The following is an 18,107-nucleotide window of genomic DNA, read 5'->3' as shown; positions in this document are numbered from 1 at the left end:
ACCTAAGTATAACTACTGATTAAGGTAAATTTGGATTGTTTTTTATTTACCAGAAATTCCTTGCAGCCCTCGACTTGCTTTTGAATTTATAGAGGCTTGTATGAATCAAATGAAACATTTTTCCATGGAAAAATTTTACATGGAAAATGAAAAATAGTCATTTGATTGACATTATTTTCTAGATAAAAAATTTAAAAAAATTTATGAAAAATTCAAATTTTGTTATTTGATTGCTCTTATTTTCCACAGAAAATGTAACATTTTCTATTAAAAAACCTCATTTGTTGTTTGATTGCATCAATTTTCCATGGAAATGTTTTTGAAAATTATTAAAATTATAAACAACGCTACGCGGAATTGAATTGTGTCATCAAATTGTCACGGGATCTGATTCAACGATCACGGATAAATTTGATTTAAAAATATTATCAAGTATATAATTTATCTAAAAGATCGCTATAGTGAATCAGATCATACCATTTAAAAGCCTGGTCAGATTTTGTTCAACTGATCTTTATAAATTTATTAAAAATATTATCAAGTTATATAATTTATCTTTTTAAAAATTAAAAGAAAAGGAAAAACTTTTCTCTTTAAATTTTTTAAAAGAAAAAGTTATTTTTCAAAATATTTCAATCGCAAGTTAATTTTTAGGGTGAAAAATTTTTGCACTCTGATTTCGAGAAAAATAGGGTCAAGTCGATAGAGTTTGTGGATTTTTCCACGAAAAATTATATAGCAAACAAATGCGTTATTTAGCGTTAATGACTACGCTGAAAAATTTTTCGAGAGAGAGGCAATCAAAACACAACTTTAGAGTTTATGAGTTGTAGTCTTCTTAGAATTAGTTTTCTTATTTTCATTATTATCACTAGTAATTGAAAATTTTTTTCTTAAACCAAAACTCCCTCCAAATGAACTTTATAATTTTTGTGGATTAACAAAGCTTGAAAAGATTTATTGGCATCTTGTCCCATCATCAATTTAAGCTAGGATCTCTTCTGGTTTTATTCTTCATCTTTTTCTCTAAAAACCCAAAAAATTAAGGTCTTATAAGATGAAATAAAAAAAATCTCACCAGGTTGGTTAAATTACCATCTTTATATAATATATATAATGATTTCTAAAACTAATTAATTTATCGAAACCACTTTGGCTCATTGTCTACGACTGTTTTTATTATATTTTCTTTTAATGGTAGTGTGGTTTATGAATATATTTTTTTTTCAAAAACCAACTATAGAATTTTCATACATCAAATTGAGAACAAGAAAAACCAACTATAGAATTTTCAAACATCAAATTGAGAACAAGAGCAAAGAATTTCGAAAACCCAATTGTAATAACAATAATAAAATTTCTATTAATTCAATAAATATACAATTAGCATACTTTACATCTACACCTCACACAATATAAATCATAACTGTACACAAGAAAACAACTACATGAAATTGCTTGCTTAGAATTCAAAAAGCAGAAGAGAAACTGGGATTCAAAGGGAAAGCAACACATTTAGGAATTCCTCTTCTAATTTCACCAATGTTAAAGATCTCATAAAAAGTCCTGTTTGTAAGTTTGCAAGACATAAACATGTTTTCATTGACAAGCATCCACAATTTATCATCCTCTTCTTTCATTCCTCTAAAAACATAAAGTGGTGTTACTTCTGCCAAATCAGAATTACTGATCATGTACCGAAACAATGATCTTAAATCGACATAATATAAATGTCGCCACACCGAAAAATCTCTCACAGCTTCCATGATACTAAATTGTAAACACTGATAATCTGAATGCACAATTAAGTGCAATTGTCCTCTAGACTCTCCTAAATACGAAAAATACTTCGGGTTAACTACATCATTCTCTTCTAGTAGTATTTTTCGTATTTCATAGTTCTCTGTATTGACAGAAACAACATGCTGATCTCCGTCTATGTGATCGGTACTCACCCAATTAGCCGTCCCGTTCCAAAATACGCCTTGAATTTTTACGTCGATCTTGCCTTGAATGTCTAAAGGCTTTCGCCGAGTCTTCCATACACAAGAGGTAGATGAATATATGCTAATGTGATAGTGATATTTATATGCAGTGTTTATAAATACGAACTCTTCTTCGAGTACTAGAACTCGATGATCAGGCAAGAGAATAGTATCAACCACATGTCTTAGTCTATTGTTTGGTTTAGAAATCGATACATGTTTGAACTTCATTGTGATAGGATTGTATATATAGTAAAACATCGGGTAAAAATAACCATCTGGTATCATTGCTCGACACAAGAGAAGACCGTTGGACGAGTGAATTACTGACAAACGTATTTCCGACCGAGCAGTGATACTTATAGCTTGTTGTTTGATGATGCAGAGTGAGGGATCTGGAAGTGAAGGTTGCTTACCAAGTGTGAGTGAGTATGGTTGAATTCCGGCTTTTGTTTGAAGTATAAAGATCGAAATGTCATCGAGATGACGCCGAGATGTGTGAATTATCATGAAGTAAGGTTCAGAGATGATGGAATGCCATAGTTTAGATACTCTTTTGAATTTTAGTACAATTAGAACTGGAATCCAAGAGAGGACATCTAACATAAGGTCTTGGCTAGTTGACACACTCAGTGTTGGAGACTTTGAACCTTTTTTGGGTTTTTTTCCTTCTCTTTTTCTCACCATCGCTTGTTCTTGTTACAATTGAACTGAAAATAAATCATGTAAGTGCAATTACAATTGAATTGAAAATAAACAATGTAAATACAATTGAGATTGAACTGAAAATAAACAATGTAGATACAATATGTAATTCTTTGTTTTCCAATATATATATATATATATATATATATTTATTGTTAATCTATAATAGCGAAAGTCAAAGGAGAGAAACTTGAATTATTCATTTTTCAGAAGAGATCACCATAACAAAACAAGTAGTATTCAAAATACTTTTTGATTACGTTAATTTAAATTATTCAAAAATAACTGATATTAACTATTAAGTGAAATTTGTCACTATTAGTGTCTTATATTATAATTTTTTCTGTCTAATGATGTAGATGCTAAGTCAATGGCGTAGAAGCTAAGTTGGTATTGACGTTATTATCCAGATCATTTTTTTCCTTATAAATTTCAAATTCAAACGATAAAAATCTTTAAATTCTAAAAATTATAAAATATTATAAAACCTAATTTAAAACCTTAAAATCTTTAATCTTAAATATTACAAAACTCAACCCCAAAATTTTAAAAAACTAAACTAAACAGTAAACTTGCTAGGGTTTATGGTGGATTTCCAGTTTACTGTTTACAATTAAAGATTTAGATGATAAAAAAAAATAATTATTTATAAAAAATAACGTAGAAACCTATCTATTAAAAAATCATTACTAAATAGTTTTATTTAAATCTTTGTATACGCATCCAAAATATATATATATATATATATAAAGAGATCCACCATCTATGCTTACTCTTAATTGATTTAAAGCGTTTGATATGGTTCCTACAAAAACAAATGGATCAAAAACATACACACAGACATGCATATATATATATATATATATATATATAACACTAACCTTCTCATTCAGATTATCAAAAATAGTTTCATTTATGTATAATTGGATACAACTGTATATATAATATATTACATGTATATATTTCCTTTCAGAAATCCATACAAACTACTAAAGAGGACCATTTCCGGACCAAAATGCCAAATTCAAAATTATAAGAGTACCTCTGCATCACGTTACATGCATATATCGTCAAGGCAATATAAAACTATACGTAAAAATAAAAACTTCAGGTGATACTGATACATACTTGCAAAACTTTATATAGAGAGAAAATAATCAAATCTCCCATTTTCATTTGATATTACATTCAGTCATTCACCAAGAAACTATAAATTATGAATGCTCCTGCATTGCTTCCAAAGAATAACACCCAAAGACATCACCAAAATCATCCGTAGATTATCTGATTTCAAGCAACAAAGTAGAAATTACATACAATCTACTAAACTAAACTACATGTCATAAACCACTTTGCTAAGACCGCTTCGTACAAAACATTACGACTTGAAATGAAAGCTTGACCAAGACTCGCTCCGGATCAGTAACCGGGTATGGAGGAAAATCGATAACCAGGTGCACCCCTCCATGAGTAATATGCAACACGTGTCTCGTAAAAGCCTGCAATCAAAATGAACTTATGAATAAAAATATGATACCTTTTTTCAGTGAAACTGAAATGAGAACTGATCAGCCGAACTTATGAAATGTTCATTTTCATTTGATAGTGTGAAGAGTATTTGTACATATAAAAAATTGTTCAAAGATTTTGGGTCTCATTCGGATTTTAAATGCAACTCAATCTATTATGGAAATGAAATAATCATCCAGTTTATTTGATAGCTTGTGATGCTTCGGGCATTAGATGCTATTAGGAAGTCTGAGAAATTGTGCCCTTATAATTTCTACATGCTTGCTTTTGCAACTTAGGTATTTTAAAAGCCACAAACATAGAACATATTCTTATTTAGTTACTAGACAAAGACATATTTTGATCATAGGTAGCGGCACTATTGAAGCCTGAAACAAATTTTTCCAGATCTCCATCCACTAAATCAATACCTTCCATATCAATTTGCCAAAAAAGAAAGAGGTAAGGTGACCCTACTCTTGCATAAAGGAAATGAAAAATGAATAACGTTACTAAGAATCACCTTCAAACCCAAGCAGGAAATTGCTCAAGGGCCTATTAAAAAAACCACTGATGTCCAACAAAGAAAGATCTTTTATGTTCCATCATAGAAGCACAAGACCACAACACATAAGCACACCAATGATATTATGACATATAGTTATACTTGGGAAGTGAAATATGTCTGGCTTTGATGTGACTCATGAGGGCATGAGATGGTGAAGCAGAACATAGAAGTATCAAAATCATGACTGTAAGGTCAGGAATGATGATGTATAACAGATGTTGTTGTAGGACTAAGCCCTGGATTCATTTAATTTCTGTTGTATGTAGATCAACATGAATGTGGGCTTAGACACAGAACCCTGGAGTATGATGGCCAGGCAGAGGAGAAAGCCAGAGAAGGAACAGAGCATACAAAAAGTGTGATGTAGCCAATCGTGTTTAGGGCATTGCATTTGATGATGAGGAGGAAAAGGTCCAAGAGCAAGAAGAGTGTACCATTATGAGAATAACAATAATTAACATCTAGGGTTGAAAATATCAAGCCTAATGAAACCAGTTGTAGGGTCTTGTGTGTCTTGTCTCCAATAAAGCCAATTAGTTACATCAGGACCATGTAAGTCAACTAAGGATAATGAAGGTTAGAAGCAAAACTGCTGAGAAAAGGGAATCCATGAGGAACTCAGATGTCATCAGTCATAGTCTAGCTACATGAGACTTTTTAAAGAGAGATGCCTAGCAAAGAGAAGCATCAATCACAGATCTCGCAGATAAATTTGATTACTAAGATAACAAAAAAAGAACAAGCAGAGTATGCCAAGACTCTCTGGAGATTAAATATTCAAAGAGAGACCGTGACTGTGCTAGGTAGTCACTAGTCATGAACCAAGAAAGAACTGAGAGAAATTAACGTAGCCAAAATGACCAAGTATGGCATGGCTACTTTGGTCTATAAGAATTTTACTTAACAAAAATAAGGACAATAACAAGAAAAGGTCCAGCATAATTACATTTAAGCAACAAGGGATGGCTACTTTGGCCAAAATGACCAAGTATGGTATGGCTACTTTGGCCATTGCAGCCTTTATGATTACCACCTTAATTCTTGAACTATATATCATTGATAACATTTGCATAAACAATCTTCTTTTTTTTTTTAATAACAGTTATGAGAACCACAACTTATCTCATCATATGAGGCATATGTGCAACTTCCATTTATCTGTCAGCCTTTATTGTTCCTCAAAAAAATGAAAATCAAAATGTTGCAATGCGCATCAACTTCTTTATGACAGATCATAGGTTGTGAACTGAATCAAGTTGTTTAGGCATCAAAATGTGCAGATATAGGTAGATTCAGGATACACAGATCCCAGACTAATCAAGCATGTTTTACTATAAAACACTTTATGAATGGATAACAAACTGAAAAATAAAAATCAGATATTAAGTAAATAAATTCAAAATAAAATCTAGAGGCACCTTTCAGTATCAATGGGTAGTAGGAATATTTGAAAAGCCAAGATCAAATGACATGACATTTGCACTACTTTGCAACATACATCATAAAGCAGGATGCATAGCATGGACCATATGGTACAACATGAGTGCAATACGATGAATCTTTATCTTTAAGATGAAACTTTTATCTGGTATACACAAGCTAACATCATAAACCACAGTCCCGAACTTGTGCCATTTGAAGAAATAATTGATAGCAATGTAATTGATAGCAAAAAAAGGGCCAAAGATCTCCGAAACAGTGCTCTCCAAAGTCATCAAGGAAGCAGAGCCGTTACTGATTGATTGAACACAGAGTCACAGATAATACGTACACATTGTGTTGCTTGCTCCAATCAAGAACAAATAATTGTCCAAATAATTTATTGATGATTCCAAAAATAAATTTTTTATGAGGTTCAAAGTAAAAGGCTACTTAGTTCAACAATAAACTTGGCTATGGGGAAAAAGATGATAGCATAATGATTGAGATGTGAATCCTAAGTTGAGAAGTTGTTTCCAGAGATGAGTATATGTTCCAATTTATGAATAAATTACTCCCCAAACTAATCTCACTTTTCATTATGCCTCTTACATCTGCATCAAAGAAACAGTACTAATTTTCTCATCATGTAAAACTTCCTGCAACTGTCCATAATGAAGTACTACTTCTTACATGCAGACATCTACCTTAAAGGACCTCCATCATCCAATCCGATACTCAAAGTTTAGATCCAACAGAAAGATCGTATTGAAAAATAACGGCGTGTCCATCAAACATAGTACGAACCAAAGTTTTGTGGGCACAAAAGACCAAAAGCAAGGTGACCATGCTCTTTTACACCACCAACTATCAATTGAAATCTATTAATACACTAAGCTATGTCATATAAAAAAGAAATACTTAACAAGCAGAAACAAACCAACAAATAGAGATTTTAACACTAGACGTGAAAAAGGGAGAAATCACAAGATGACCATACCAGGAAGAAATGAAAGTATGCCAAGCATCAACAGACCATAGGCCTGTGATTGATCACCTCCCATATGGCCTGTGAAGATGAAGACCGAAAGAAAGAGCAGAAGACAACCCAATGACAGAAGAAAAAGTGCAAGAGCTATTGACTTCCATGGGATTCGATCCAAAGCCTTGGGGTTGTAAGAAAAACGGAGGTCATCTTCCCTACCATTATCATCATCCTGAGAGAGCGGGCTATAGCGAACTTGTCTTCTAGACGCCATATCAATTAAAACAGTCAAACACTCCACTACACCATGAAAATAAAATAACTGCAAGAAATTAGCATCACAAACAAACAATTCAATGAAGCAAAGCTTAACATTTTCAAGCCAAACAAAATCAAAACACAAGGGCAAACCACAAAAGATAAAGTAATGAATAAATGTTGAAAATTGCATATAAACTCCATGATATTAAATCAGAAATCACAAACTCCAGCAAAGCTGAGACAGTGTCAGCCTCAAAGTTAAATTTTTTCCCAAGAATAATACAGACCTAGTTGATCAGGAAACGAAACAACTCACAGTAAACGGAAAAGACAAAGACAAACAAAATAATTACAAACATATTCAAAAGAACTAATCAACAGAACATCAAATCCTCAAAACCTAAAAAATCAAGAACGATATGAATTAAAATCGAGAAAAAACACAACAATCAACTTCATCATGAATCAAAATGACTTTTTGCGTAACCTTTTATTTATTACTCCCAAAATTAAACACACAAAAGAGATGATTCAATAGCAAGAGGGAATTTGGGCAGAGATCCTCAACCCAGGGTCAAAAACCGCAGATCGATCACTTCTCACAAGAATTCGCGGCCAAACTCAGCGGAAACACAATAAAAGAGAATCAAAAAAGCAAGAAAGAAGGGAAAGAGGGGGCCAAACCAACGAAGGAGAAGAACGACGAGGACGCACTTCGATCGATCTCACGAGTAGCTCCAAATTTCAGCGATCCGTGTAGAAACGATAGACTTCAATGAAGAACCGAGTTTTGCAAATAACTCCTTCGTGTTTTCGAATTTATAAATGTACGCGTTTTTATTTATATTTCCTTTAAAAAAGGCCTACTTATTAAGGGATTAAAAATAAATTATGGATGTTTGTTTAAACTTTAAAGAGTGATAATAACTTTAATAGGAAATTTTTCAAAAAAAAAAATCCGGTTTATTTTTTAAAATGGGCTTTTTTTTAAAAAAAAAATCTTCTTCTATTTATTTACTTAAATCAGATCATTTATATAACCAGCAAAATGGGAAAAAAAAATTTACCACTCAAAATAACAGACTTTAAATAAAATTAATAAAATTACAATTTTTATTATTGAAATGGATGAATATTTTATTATTTTTTTATAGTGCTTGGATTAAAAAATGGAAGGGAAAAGAGGAGAGTGTGCGAGTGAAAAAAGGAATTGTTTGATAAATCTTACTAGGTTAAGAAGGGAAAATGAAAGAAAAAAAAATTATAATTTTGTTTTCAATTAAAATTATTAATTATTTCTAATGAAAGAAAAAAAAATATATAACCATATCCCTATATTATATAATGAATAAATAATAAAATTTATAAACCAATAGCTAATGAAGTAGATCTTGAAATCAAGTCCACTAGATTATTATCTCTTGCGTGATGCTTGCAGTAGTCAAATTCTTTACTAGCTTAGCCATTGCTCTTTCATCTCTTGTAGGTGTCAAACGTCTTAATTGCTAGATCATTGCGCTAGTGGTTAAATATTTTAACAAATATTCACACCTTATATAGCAGAATTATCAACACAAATTACATTGAAAAAATAAAAATTATGAGAGCACGATTTATGTTGTTAATTAAAAAAAAATCAACAACACATGATCTAACTATGCAAATTATGGGAATTCATTACAAAATTTGAATTTAGGTGATGTTTGGTTTGCGTTAATGTGAAAACATTACCAGAAATCTGGTGGTAATGTGTTCAGATTACCATGTTTGGTTATTGTAGCAGTGGTATTGTTGATGATGATGTGAGATTACCAATAGTGAAATATTACCAAATAAGATGGTAATGTGAATACTACCAAAATAAGTGTCCATCCAGATTACCAAGTTGGTGGTAATGTGTAATTTTTTTTTCAATTATGCCTCCACTCATTTACTCTAATTCCTTATTGCATTGCCTAGTTTTTATTTTCCCTTATTATTTATGATATTATAATTTAATTATTTATTTATCTAAATACTTTAAATTAAGTTTTTTGAATTTTTATACGTAGGGGTATTTTGGTAAATACAAAGATATTTTTAAAAATAAAAAAAAAATAATTTTTAATATTATAATTTAATTATTTTATTTAAATATTTTAAATTCATTGTTTCAAATTTTTATACATAGGGGTATTTTGGTAAATACACAGGTATTTTAAAAAATTATAAAAAATAATTTTTAATATTATAATTTAATTATTTATTTATCTAAATACTTTAAATTATATTTTCCAAAATTTTATATGCAGGGGTATTTTGGTAAATACAAAGGTATTTTAAAAAATTATGAAATTCTTTTTTTGATATTATAATTTAATTATTTATTTATCTAAATGCTTTAAATTAAGTTTTTTAAATTTTTATATGTAGGGGTATTTTGGAAATACAAAGGTATTTTAAAAAAATGTAAAAAATAATTTTTGATATTCTAATTTAATTATTTTTTTTATCTAAATGCTTTAAATTAAGTTTTTCAAATTTTTATATGTAGGCGTATTTTGGTAAATACAAAGATATTTTTAAAAATTGTATTGTTGATATTATAATTTGATTATTTATTTATCTAAATACTTTAAATTATATTTTTTCCAAATTTTATACATAGGGTTATTTTGGTAAATACAAAGATATTTTAAAAAATTGTGAAAAAAATAATTTTTAAATTATAATTTAATTATTTATTTATCTAAATATTTTAAATTATATCTTTTCAAAATTTTATCTATAAGGTATTTTGGTAAATTTGACATATTAATGAGGTGATTACTATGACTAACCAAACATGGTAATAAAAGATTACCAGTGATAAAAATTCTCAACCAAACATTATAATCTCACATTACCAGAACATTCTCGGACATATAACATTTTCGATCACATTACCACGGTAATCTCATTACCATGGTAATATATCATTACTGTGAACCAAACGTCTCCTTAGAGTAGAAGACGTGATGTAGTAATGTCACATTTTAAAGGCATTGTTTGAGTTGGTTTTTGGAAAACCCAGAAGTGTTTTTTTATAAGTTAAGACTTCCTGCCCAAAAATATTGCTTATATCGGGTTTTCAGAAAAGCAAAAGGCGAAAAATCGAGAAATAGCTCAAAAAGCTATCATGATAAGCTTTTTGAAAAAACGCTGTTTTCAAATTATTTTTACGAACCGCTTCTACATAAAAAGTGTAATCAAAACAAAAATACAAAAAGTGCTTAACTTATTTTCGAGAAGATTAAGCACTCTTTAAGTAAAACTAAGACTTTTTAATAAGTTTAATCCAAACAACGCCTAAATAAAGTTCTCGATGAGTGAAACAAACACTTCATAACATTGTATTGAGAATAGTTAAAAGAGGATGATAAATAGGCTTGGGTTCAGGTCCCGATCGTTCCCTGCAGGGACTGGGAATTGGAAAAAAATTTCGGTCTATGTAGCGTGGAGAGTTAAAATTTAATATATATATATATAATAAAGATATTTAAAAAATTGAAAAACTTGAAAATTTATTTAGGGAACTAAAAATTTTAAAAACTGCCCCATTCTATTTTAAAGAACACAAGTTTTTAAACGTAAGGATCAGAAACATAGTGATAATGACTCACTGTGAAAATAGTGATGACACCTTCCAAGCGTCTTAAATTTCCTGATTCCAAAGTTTCGAAACAATAATCAATTCCTCGCCCAAATTAACTACATTTATCACATTGTTATATATATATAAAAAAAAATTTCCCCTTTTGACCCTCTTTTATATTAATATTGTCAAAATGACCCTAAAGTCAACATATCAATATGCAGTCAACATCCATATGCTGACTTGGCTGCTGATTTGGTATTTTAAAAATGATTTTTACATTTTAATCCCTCATTTGTTTATAATTATTTAAATGACTTATTTATGGTTTGTTAGCCCAATTTTTTAAATTGTTATTCAAATAAAAAATATTATTTAAAATTAGAATTATTATTATTAAGCTGAGAATTATTAAAACATAAATTATTTTAAATTATTTTATTAATATTTTGACCGATAGGCTGTGCTCTACTGTTTGCCTTCCTCTTGGTTGGGTGCACTAAGGATTGCACGGGCGACGCTCCCCCTCAAGACATGGCGCGCAAGGCCATGGCATGTCCAAGTGCTTGGCGGTGAGTCACCTCTACCTAGCCCCGGGACCGAGTGGCTCATGCTTGTGGTGGCGATGCCTGTCCTTGCCCATCTGGTTTTGCCGGCTCGGCAAAACTTGACTCGGGGAGGTTTTATGTGATGGTAAGTAATGTGGTTGGGGCACCGGGCTAGGATGTCGCCATTGCCCGGATGGTCCCACCGTCGGTGCTGCCCCTCGATCACTTGAGTGCACTTCGATCGAAGTTATGATTGGGACGTGATTTTATCAATAAAATAATTTAAAATAATTCCTACTATAATAATAATAATAATAAAAGTAATTTTAAATAATTTCAACTTCAATAATTGTCCCTCTAATAATACTCAAAATATTAATAAAATAATTCTCAAATTAATAATAATAATTTTAATTTTAAATAATTTTTTATTTTAATAATAATTTTTTTAAAACTGAGATAAAAAAAGTCATAAAATAAACTATTTTAAATAATTATGAGAGAGATCGGTGTTATAATGTAAAAAAAAATAATATTTTTGAGTTAGGTATTGACTTTGCGTTGAATTGATGATGCTATGGCTATTTTGACAAATAAAATAAAACTAGAGTTATTTTTAACAATATTAATATTAAAGAGGGAAAAAAACTTTTTTTTTTGAAATAAAAATCCCATGTACTTTGCAGGCACACGCCTTAACCCCTCGGCCAAAGCGACGTTGTGGAAAATAAAAAAAAAAACTTTCTAGTTCCAAGGAAACATAAATAAAAAGCAGAGAATACAGGGGATGAAATGAAAAATTCTCCCCTCATAAAGCGGTAAAAGCCTTCATCTCAAGCTTCACTCCCTCCTTTCGATCAAATGCTAGGGTTTCTCTTCTTCATTGATGCTTCTCCGAATCTCCATTCGGGTTCCCAGGATCCCACCATTCGCCTTTTTCTCTACTCTCCAATCCCCATCTCTCACCTCCTACCTCACCGACGTCTGGGGCCTCTCACCGGCCGCCGCCATTGCTGCCTCCTCCAAGCTCAGCTCCATCTCTGATTGGAATAGGGTCAGCACCAAGAGCAAACCTGACTCCGTCCTTGCCTTCTTCCGATCCCATGGCTTCACCCCATCCCAGATCACCAAGGTCATCTCCAGGTACCCGCGCTTCCTCCTCTCCGATCCCGCACGGACATTGCAGCCAAAGATGGACTTCTATCTCCGCTCCGGCTTCTCCCCCTCCACTATCACCAAGCTCATCTGCTCCAACGTCGATCTCTTGCGTTCAAGCTTGAAGAAACGAATAATACCTTCCTTTGAATTCCTCAAGACCATCCTCCACACCGATGAGCATGTGGTCGCCGCCGTAAAGCGCTCAACTTGGGTTTTCCATGTTAATCTCGGGAAGAAAATGGCGCCCAACATCGATACTCTGCATCGCATAGGTGTCCCCACTGCCAATATTGCCAAACTTGCAAAAACCCACCCTTCAGTGCTCATACAGAGCACCGGGCGGTTTGGAGAATCACTTGAGAGGGTCTTGCGGATGGGCCACTGCCCTGGTGATGCTATGTTCATTATCGCCCTCCATTCAGTCTCTGCCATTAGTGTGGCTACTTTGAAGAGGAAGTTGGAGGTCTATAAGAGCTTTGGGTTGCCAGAAGACAAGATTGTCTCTCGCGTGAATCAGAAGCCCATGATTGTGAATCTCTCTGAGGATAACATCAGGAAGAGCTTTGGCTTCTTCATGGAGAAGCTAAAATGGGCTCCTGATTTTGTGTTTTCCTCCCCTGTGCTTCTCACCTTAAGCCTTGAGAAAAGGGTTGCTCCACGGGTCTCTGTGTATGAAATTCTAGTATCCAAGAATTTGTGGGGAGAGAAACCAATTGTCCCTCGGTTCTTTTTCATCAGTGATGAGAAGTTCAGTAAGAGATATTTGCTAAGTTTCCAAAATGAATGCCCTGAAGTATTGGAGACTTATAAGGCAATGAGGAGGGAGTGAGTTTGAATCTCACTCTGGAGATGAAAGGCTAACTCCTTTGCTTCACTTCCAGGCCAGTTTTTCATATCCTGTTCTTTTCTCATATTCTATTTGTTTTGGCTGTTGGTTTAGCATGAATTGGCATATCATGGGCTACTGATTGCTGTGAAAAGCCTGATCATACCAATTTGATTCTATTAGCTTGTTTGATGTTGTCAGGTTGACATAGTCAGGGGAAAAATGAATATTTATTTCTATGTGCAACACCAATTCACAAAAATTGTGCAATTGACCAAAATATACCTGAGTGTAGGGAGTTTTCTTTGGCCAAAATGAGACACTTGCTGTTCTTTGATCATATTTGGTCTGATGTTTTTTCACATTTGAACTAGGGTTTTATTTGTTACCGGAATCTGCCACTGTGTATACATACATCAAAACAGGTTTTGTTCAAACTAACTGCATCTTATATTATTATGCCGCATAGTGCTGTGGGAGTTTTGTGCTCATTTTAGATTCATTTTTCACAATTTCAATGAAGTTGGGCATGGCATCCTTTTATTTTTATTTTTTCTCGTTGACATTTTCATGTGGACTCAAGCGTATTATCTTAATTCCTCCTCTGGAGTTATCAAATGCCTCTCTTGCCTGAAGCATAAAGAATCAATGCTATAGGTTCTTTTGCTCGGTAGTTATGTTTCTACAAGCATATCAGCTTTTAGAGTGGTAAAATTTAATAACAAAAATAACCCTATTAAGGTGTCGTGAGGTGTCGAATATGTCTCTCCAATCATTGCCTTCATGTTTAAGGATTAAATTATATTTGGAGTAATGCTTTAGCTTTTAGCTGCTACTCACATTTTCTTATTTTTTGGAGAGTTTTGTGGTACATCGTAATGCATAAATCACACTCCTGCATTATGTACTCATCATGCAACGGAATTCCATGATACAAGAAACTTGTGTTTTTCCTTTTAAAATTTATTATTTGTGTCATTAAAATATGACATAAATTTCATATCACTTTTAAGTTGACAACTACATCTTAGAGATTCATGGCCAAGTCTGTGATCAAATTGGAAGAAGACAGAGGTTTGCCATAAAATAAGAAAGTTTATACTGGCTCTTACCAAATGATTGTAGATACTTTTTTTGTTTATTTGAACTAGCTAGTGCAATATGCCTGGTTCTTTTCTATACAGAGAATATAGTCAAAACGATTATTAAATGATTATTATAGTTATCCTTTACAATGGAGAGCTATCATCATTAGAATTGGATTAAGCACAAGATGCAACTTAAGATGCATCAAATCATGATCAAGTGGTCAGTTTACCAGGTAGATATAAGTGTTTCTTGAGATTCACTCATAATCTTGCATAAGTATATGCTGGGGAAAAAAATCTAATTTTTATGTATCAGAAATGCAGATTAACTAATATTTTAATACTAATCTTACTGCAGATATTCAGACATGAGAGTTGTGTGATACTTAACTCTTTAAAAATAATCCCCGAGGATTTTTTTAAGATTTGTTTCTTTAAAAAAATCATGTTTCAAACTATGATACAATCTACAAATATCAGTAGGGCAGTGGTTCTTTTCCAAGTAGAAATTGAATAAATCGCATACACATGTAAAAGACAAATTTTATCTACAAATTTCTGAACATTTAAAATGAAATGGATCCTAAATCTTGGTCAAGTTTCTCCATCTATGATTTGTAATGTGTCTGACAAATGACTGAAAGGCTGGCCAATACTGCTTAAAATTTTGTGAAATCAAACTCGTAGCCATAGATAACAGATGGTAACTTTATGAATTTTGAAATTTAGAATTTTAAGTTTTTAACTACTCATTTTGCAGTGCATAGTCCATTAGTTTTGGGAGTTAATAATTCAGGTTGAGATAAGAAACTAGTCGTGGTAGATAGAAATGGACACCAAAATGAGGGGTTTTAATGCATTTTTCATTGAAGAATGTCATGACCTTGTCCATAAGCAAGTCCCTTGAATCTCCTAGAGAAAATGATGAGGAGGATGTATGCATAGGATGAGAACAAATCGGCATTATATGTGAGGGAATTAGTTTAGACTTGCCAAGGATGCCAATTCTGTCTGAAAGAACTTCAGAATAAGTTTATTCAATAAGGATGGTTTTGATATATTCTGGAAGGAATTAAATCCAGAAACCCGCAACCTAGATTTCAGTCTTTCGTGAACTTAATCTGTGTTTTTTTTTGTAATTCGTCAACATGCAGTCTAGATTGATCAAATCTTAGTCTTATTTAACCTTCAGCAAGGCCTGTCTCTTTTGTGCAACTAAATTTCAGTCTTTATAAGCTAAATCTGTGTTCTTTTTATTGGTTAAGATTCAGTCTGAATTGAGCAATTCTTGATCTTATTTAACCTTCAGCAGGTCCCATCTTGTTAGTTTGCACAAACAATGATTTAGCACATCAATAATCTTTAATTGGTACTAAAGTTGATGTTGTTTGTGGATTCTTGAAAGAAAATGGTTTTGAACATTCAGAATTATACAGAACAGAGTGGAACTTTGACCCTTCTCTAATTGCCTCTGTTGTTGAATTGTAGTTGTCTTATGAACTGTGAAGTATTTTAATCGGTGACTTTGGAGTCAAGATCCATCCTTTTGATCCTTGAGTCCTTGGGATGAGTTCTTCTCTTCTTCTTCTACCTTGTATTTGTTGGTTGATGAATCTAGGTGATGGATGAAGGTTCAATCCTTGTTCTTCTTCTTGCTTAGTATTGTTGCAACTTGAGAGAATGATTTGCATTGATTTCTCTTCCTTGTTTGAGTGTATTCATGATCCATTATTTGCTAGGGTTTTTTATCACTGTATCACCAGTTAAACTTAGTTGTTTCTTGGAATTCTTTGGTTTGTAGCGAAGCTCAAGCCTATAGGAATTCATTGAGACCCTTGAAATCTAGTTTTGAGCTAACCCTATGATCAATTTAGGGTTGCTTGGCATGCTTAATTTTAGGGTTTCATTCTTGTGTTTTCTTTGCTTAATTCTTGGTGGTTGCTTGTGTGTGTTTGGTTGGCTAGGTGGTGAGGGGTTGTCGAGACAAGGAGCTGGCGGAGGAGTAGCTTAATTGTGGTTTTCTAGCCTAAGCTATGAGTGGGATTTGTGACTGCACAATTTTGTTAGAATATGACTTTATTATCCGTGTTACTTATAACTTTATTATCCGTGTTACTTGACTAAAGTGATCTTTAAGTTCTATCAATTTGAATTGATGCTTCGATCCGTTTTAAAAGGGAGTTTCTCTGTTGTTAAACTATATTTGGAGGTCTTGATGTGTCGATGGATTCGGATAGAATTTCCTTGTTTTTGATTAATATCAGAAAACCATTGTTGTTTGATGAAAATTCCTATGTTTATTGGTCGGTTTGAAAATGAACTTCTATATTATTGTTTCTTATTTGAAATTTTTGATATTTGAATGAAAATATTTATGTTTATACCTGTATTTGAGTTGAATTGATTTATGAGGTTTTGTTTATTCTGTCATGCTTCTAGCATTTGTAATTGTGGTTATGGCTTGGATTCTGGTTATTTAAGCTTTAATTATGCATTGGGAGAAAGTTGAACTTTTCATCTCGTCCAGGAATTGGACGTTTTACTATCTTAGCCATTGTGAGGAAGTCAAAATTTTCAACTTGTAGGAGTTGAATACATTAATTGATCGGTCACACTTTATGTAGCAGAATTATCAACACAAGTTTGCCTCAGAATATAAATTTATGCGAGCGCGATTTATATTGATAATTAGCAACAACGCATTATCTAATCATGCAAATTATGAAAATTGATTACAAACTTTGAATTTAGAGTAGAAGATGTGATGTAGTAATCTCACCTTTTTGGACGAGCTTACTGATAAAGCAAATCTTTGAGAGAATTCTATTGAGAATAGTAAAAATAAAAAATGAGAAATAGGCTTGGGTTACGAATCTCCACCCCCACTTTAGGTAAGGAATACTGGTTCACTCTCATCAGGGATAGGGAATTATAAAAAAAAATTCTAGTCCATGTTGTGTGGAGAGTACTCCCCACTGCATGTCTCCGTCTCGGATTAAAATTATATTAGTAGGGTGGCTCGCACTGACGCTATGGGTATCTTTAAGTATATAAATAATTTTTTTATAAATTAGTGTTTATAAAGATAAATAATGTCTAATAATAATAAAATTTAGCGTGGATTGTATTTTAAAATAAATACACATATAAAGGTTTTACTAGCTTTCAATATTCTTTTTTCTCTGCATTTAAATACTACAGACCACCAAATACTAACAAAGTTAAATTTTGGATCATAATTCAAGCAAACATATGTAAATTTTTTTAAAAATGGAAAATAGTGCTTCAGCTCGTCTTCTCTAGTCTCATACCTCTCATTAAAAATTTCTATATAAAAAATCAAGGGAAATTAATGAAAGAAAATATCACCATCTCTAATTCTCCCTAAATATTTTCCTTATTCTTACACTTATATCTTCTTGAAATAAATTTTCTAGTCTTT

At 32.2% G+C, this 18,107-nt stretch overlaps 2 protein-coding genes across 4 annotated transcripts; one reads left to right on the top strand and one right to left on the bottom strand.

Annotated features, from left to right (window-relative positions):
* Window positions 1-3,815: 3,815 nt before the first annotated feature.
* On the bottom strand, window positions 3,816-8,233 carry LOC120273884 (transmembrane protein 230). 2 transcript variants are annotated; one of them, XM_039280623.1, is made up of 3 exons: window positions 8,117-8,233; window positions 7,187-7,471; window positions 3,816-4,189 (listed from the first exon to the last, which is right to left on the bottom strand). In XM_039280623.1, the coding sequence occupies exons 2-3, from the start codon at window positions 7,443-7,445 to the stop codon at window positions 4,110-4,112; spliced, it is 339 nt and encodes a 112-aa protein (XP_039136557.1). In that variant the 5' UTR covers window positions 7,446-7,471; window positions 8,117-8,233; the 3' UTR covers window positions 3,816-4,109. The 2 variants fall into 2 exon arrangements, with proteins under 2 accessions (XP_039136557.1, XP_039136558.1); XM_039280624.1 differs by lacking the exon at window positions 8,117-8,233 and adding an exon at window positions 7,920-8,109.
* A 4,175-nt stretch (window positions 8,234-12,408) lies between these two features.
* LOC120273817 lies at window positions 12,409-16,912 on the top strand. 2 transcript variants are annotated; one of them, XR_005540633.1, is made up of 2 exons: window positions 12,409-13,632; window positions 16,630-16,912. XR_005540633.1 is itself a non-coding variant. In XM_039280530.1 (1 exon), exon 1 carries the CDS (start codon window positions 12,480-12,482, stop codon window positions 13,578-13,580), a length of 1,101 nt encoding a protein of 366 aa, XP_039136464.1. In that variant the 5' UTR covers window positions 12,409-12,479; the 3' UTR covers window positions 13,581-13,917. The 2 variants fall into 2 exon arrangements, 1 of the variants encoding a protein (XP_039136464.1); XM_039280530.1 differs by lacking the exon at window positions 16,630-16,912 and having other exon boundaries at window positions 12,409-13,917.
* Window positions 16,913-18,107: the final 1,195 nt, after the last annotated feature.

The sequence above is a fragment of the Dioscorea cayenensis genome, chromosome 12 (assembly GCF_009730915.1).
Source record: "Dioscorea cayenensis subsp. rotundata cultivar TDr96_F1 chromosome 12, TDr96_F1_v2_PseudoChromosome.rev07_lg8_w22 25.fasta, whole genome shotgun sequence".
Classification (NCBI taxonomy): Eukaryota; Viridiplantae; Streptophyta; class Magnoliopsida; order Dioscoreales; family Dioscoreaceae; genus Dioscorea; species Dioscorea cayenensis.
This window is presented reverse-complemented; position numbering and strand designations above follow the sequence as displayed.

Coding starts and splice junctions, on each gene's coding strand:
- LOC120273817 (XM_039280530.1), top strand. CDS start 12,480: ATGCTTCTCCGAATCTCCATTCGGGTTCCCAGGATCCCACCATTCGCC.
- LOC120273884 (XM_039280623.1), bottom strand. CDS start 7,445: ATGGCGTCTAGAAGACAAGTTCGCTATAGCCCGCTCTCTCAGGATGAT. Junction 4,190..7,186: donor CATACTTTCATTTCTTCCTG/GTATGGTCATCT, acceptor TTTTGATTGCAG/GCTTTTACGAGACACGTGTT.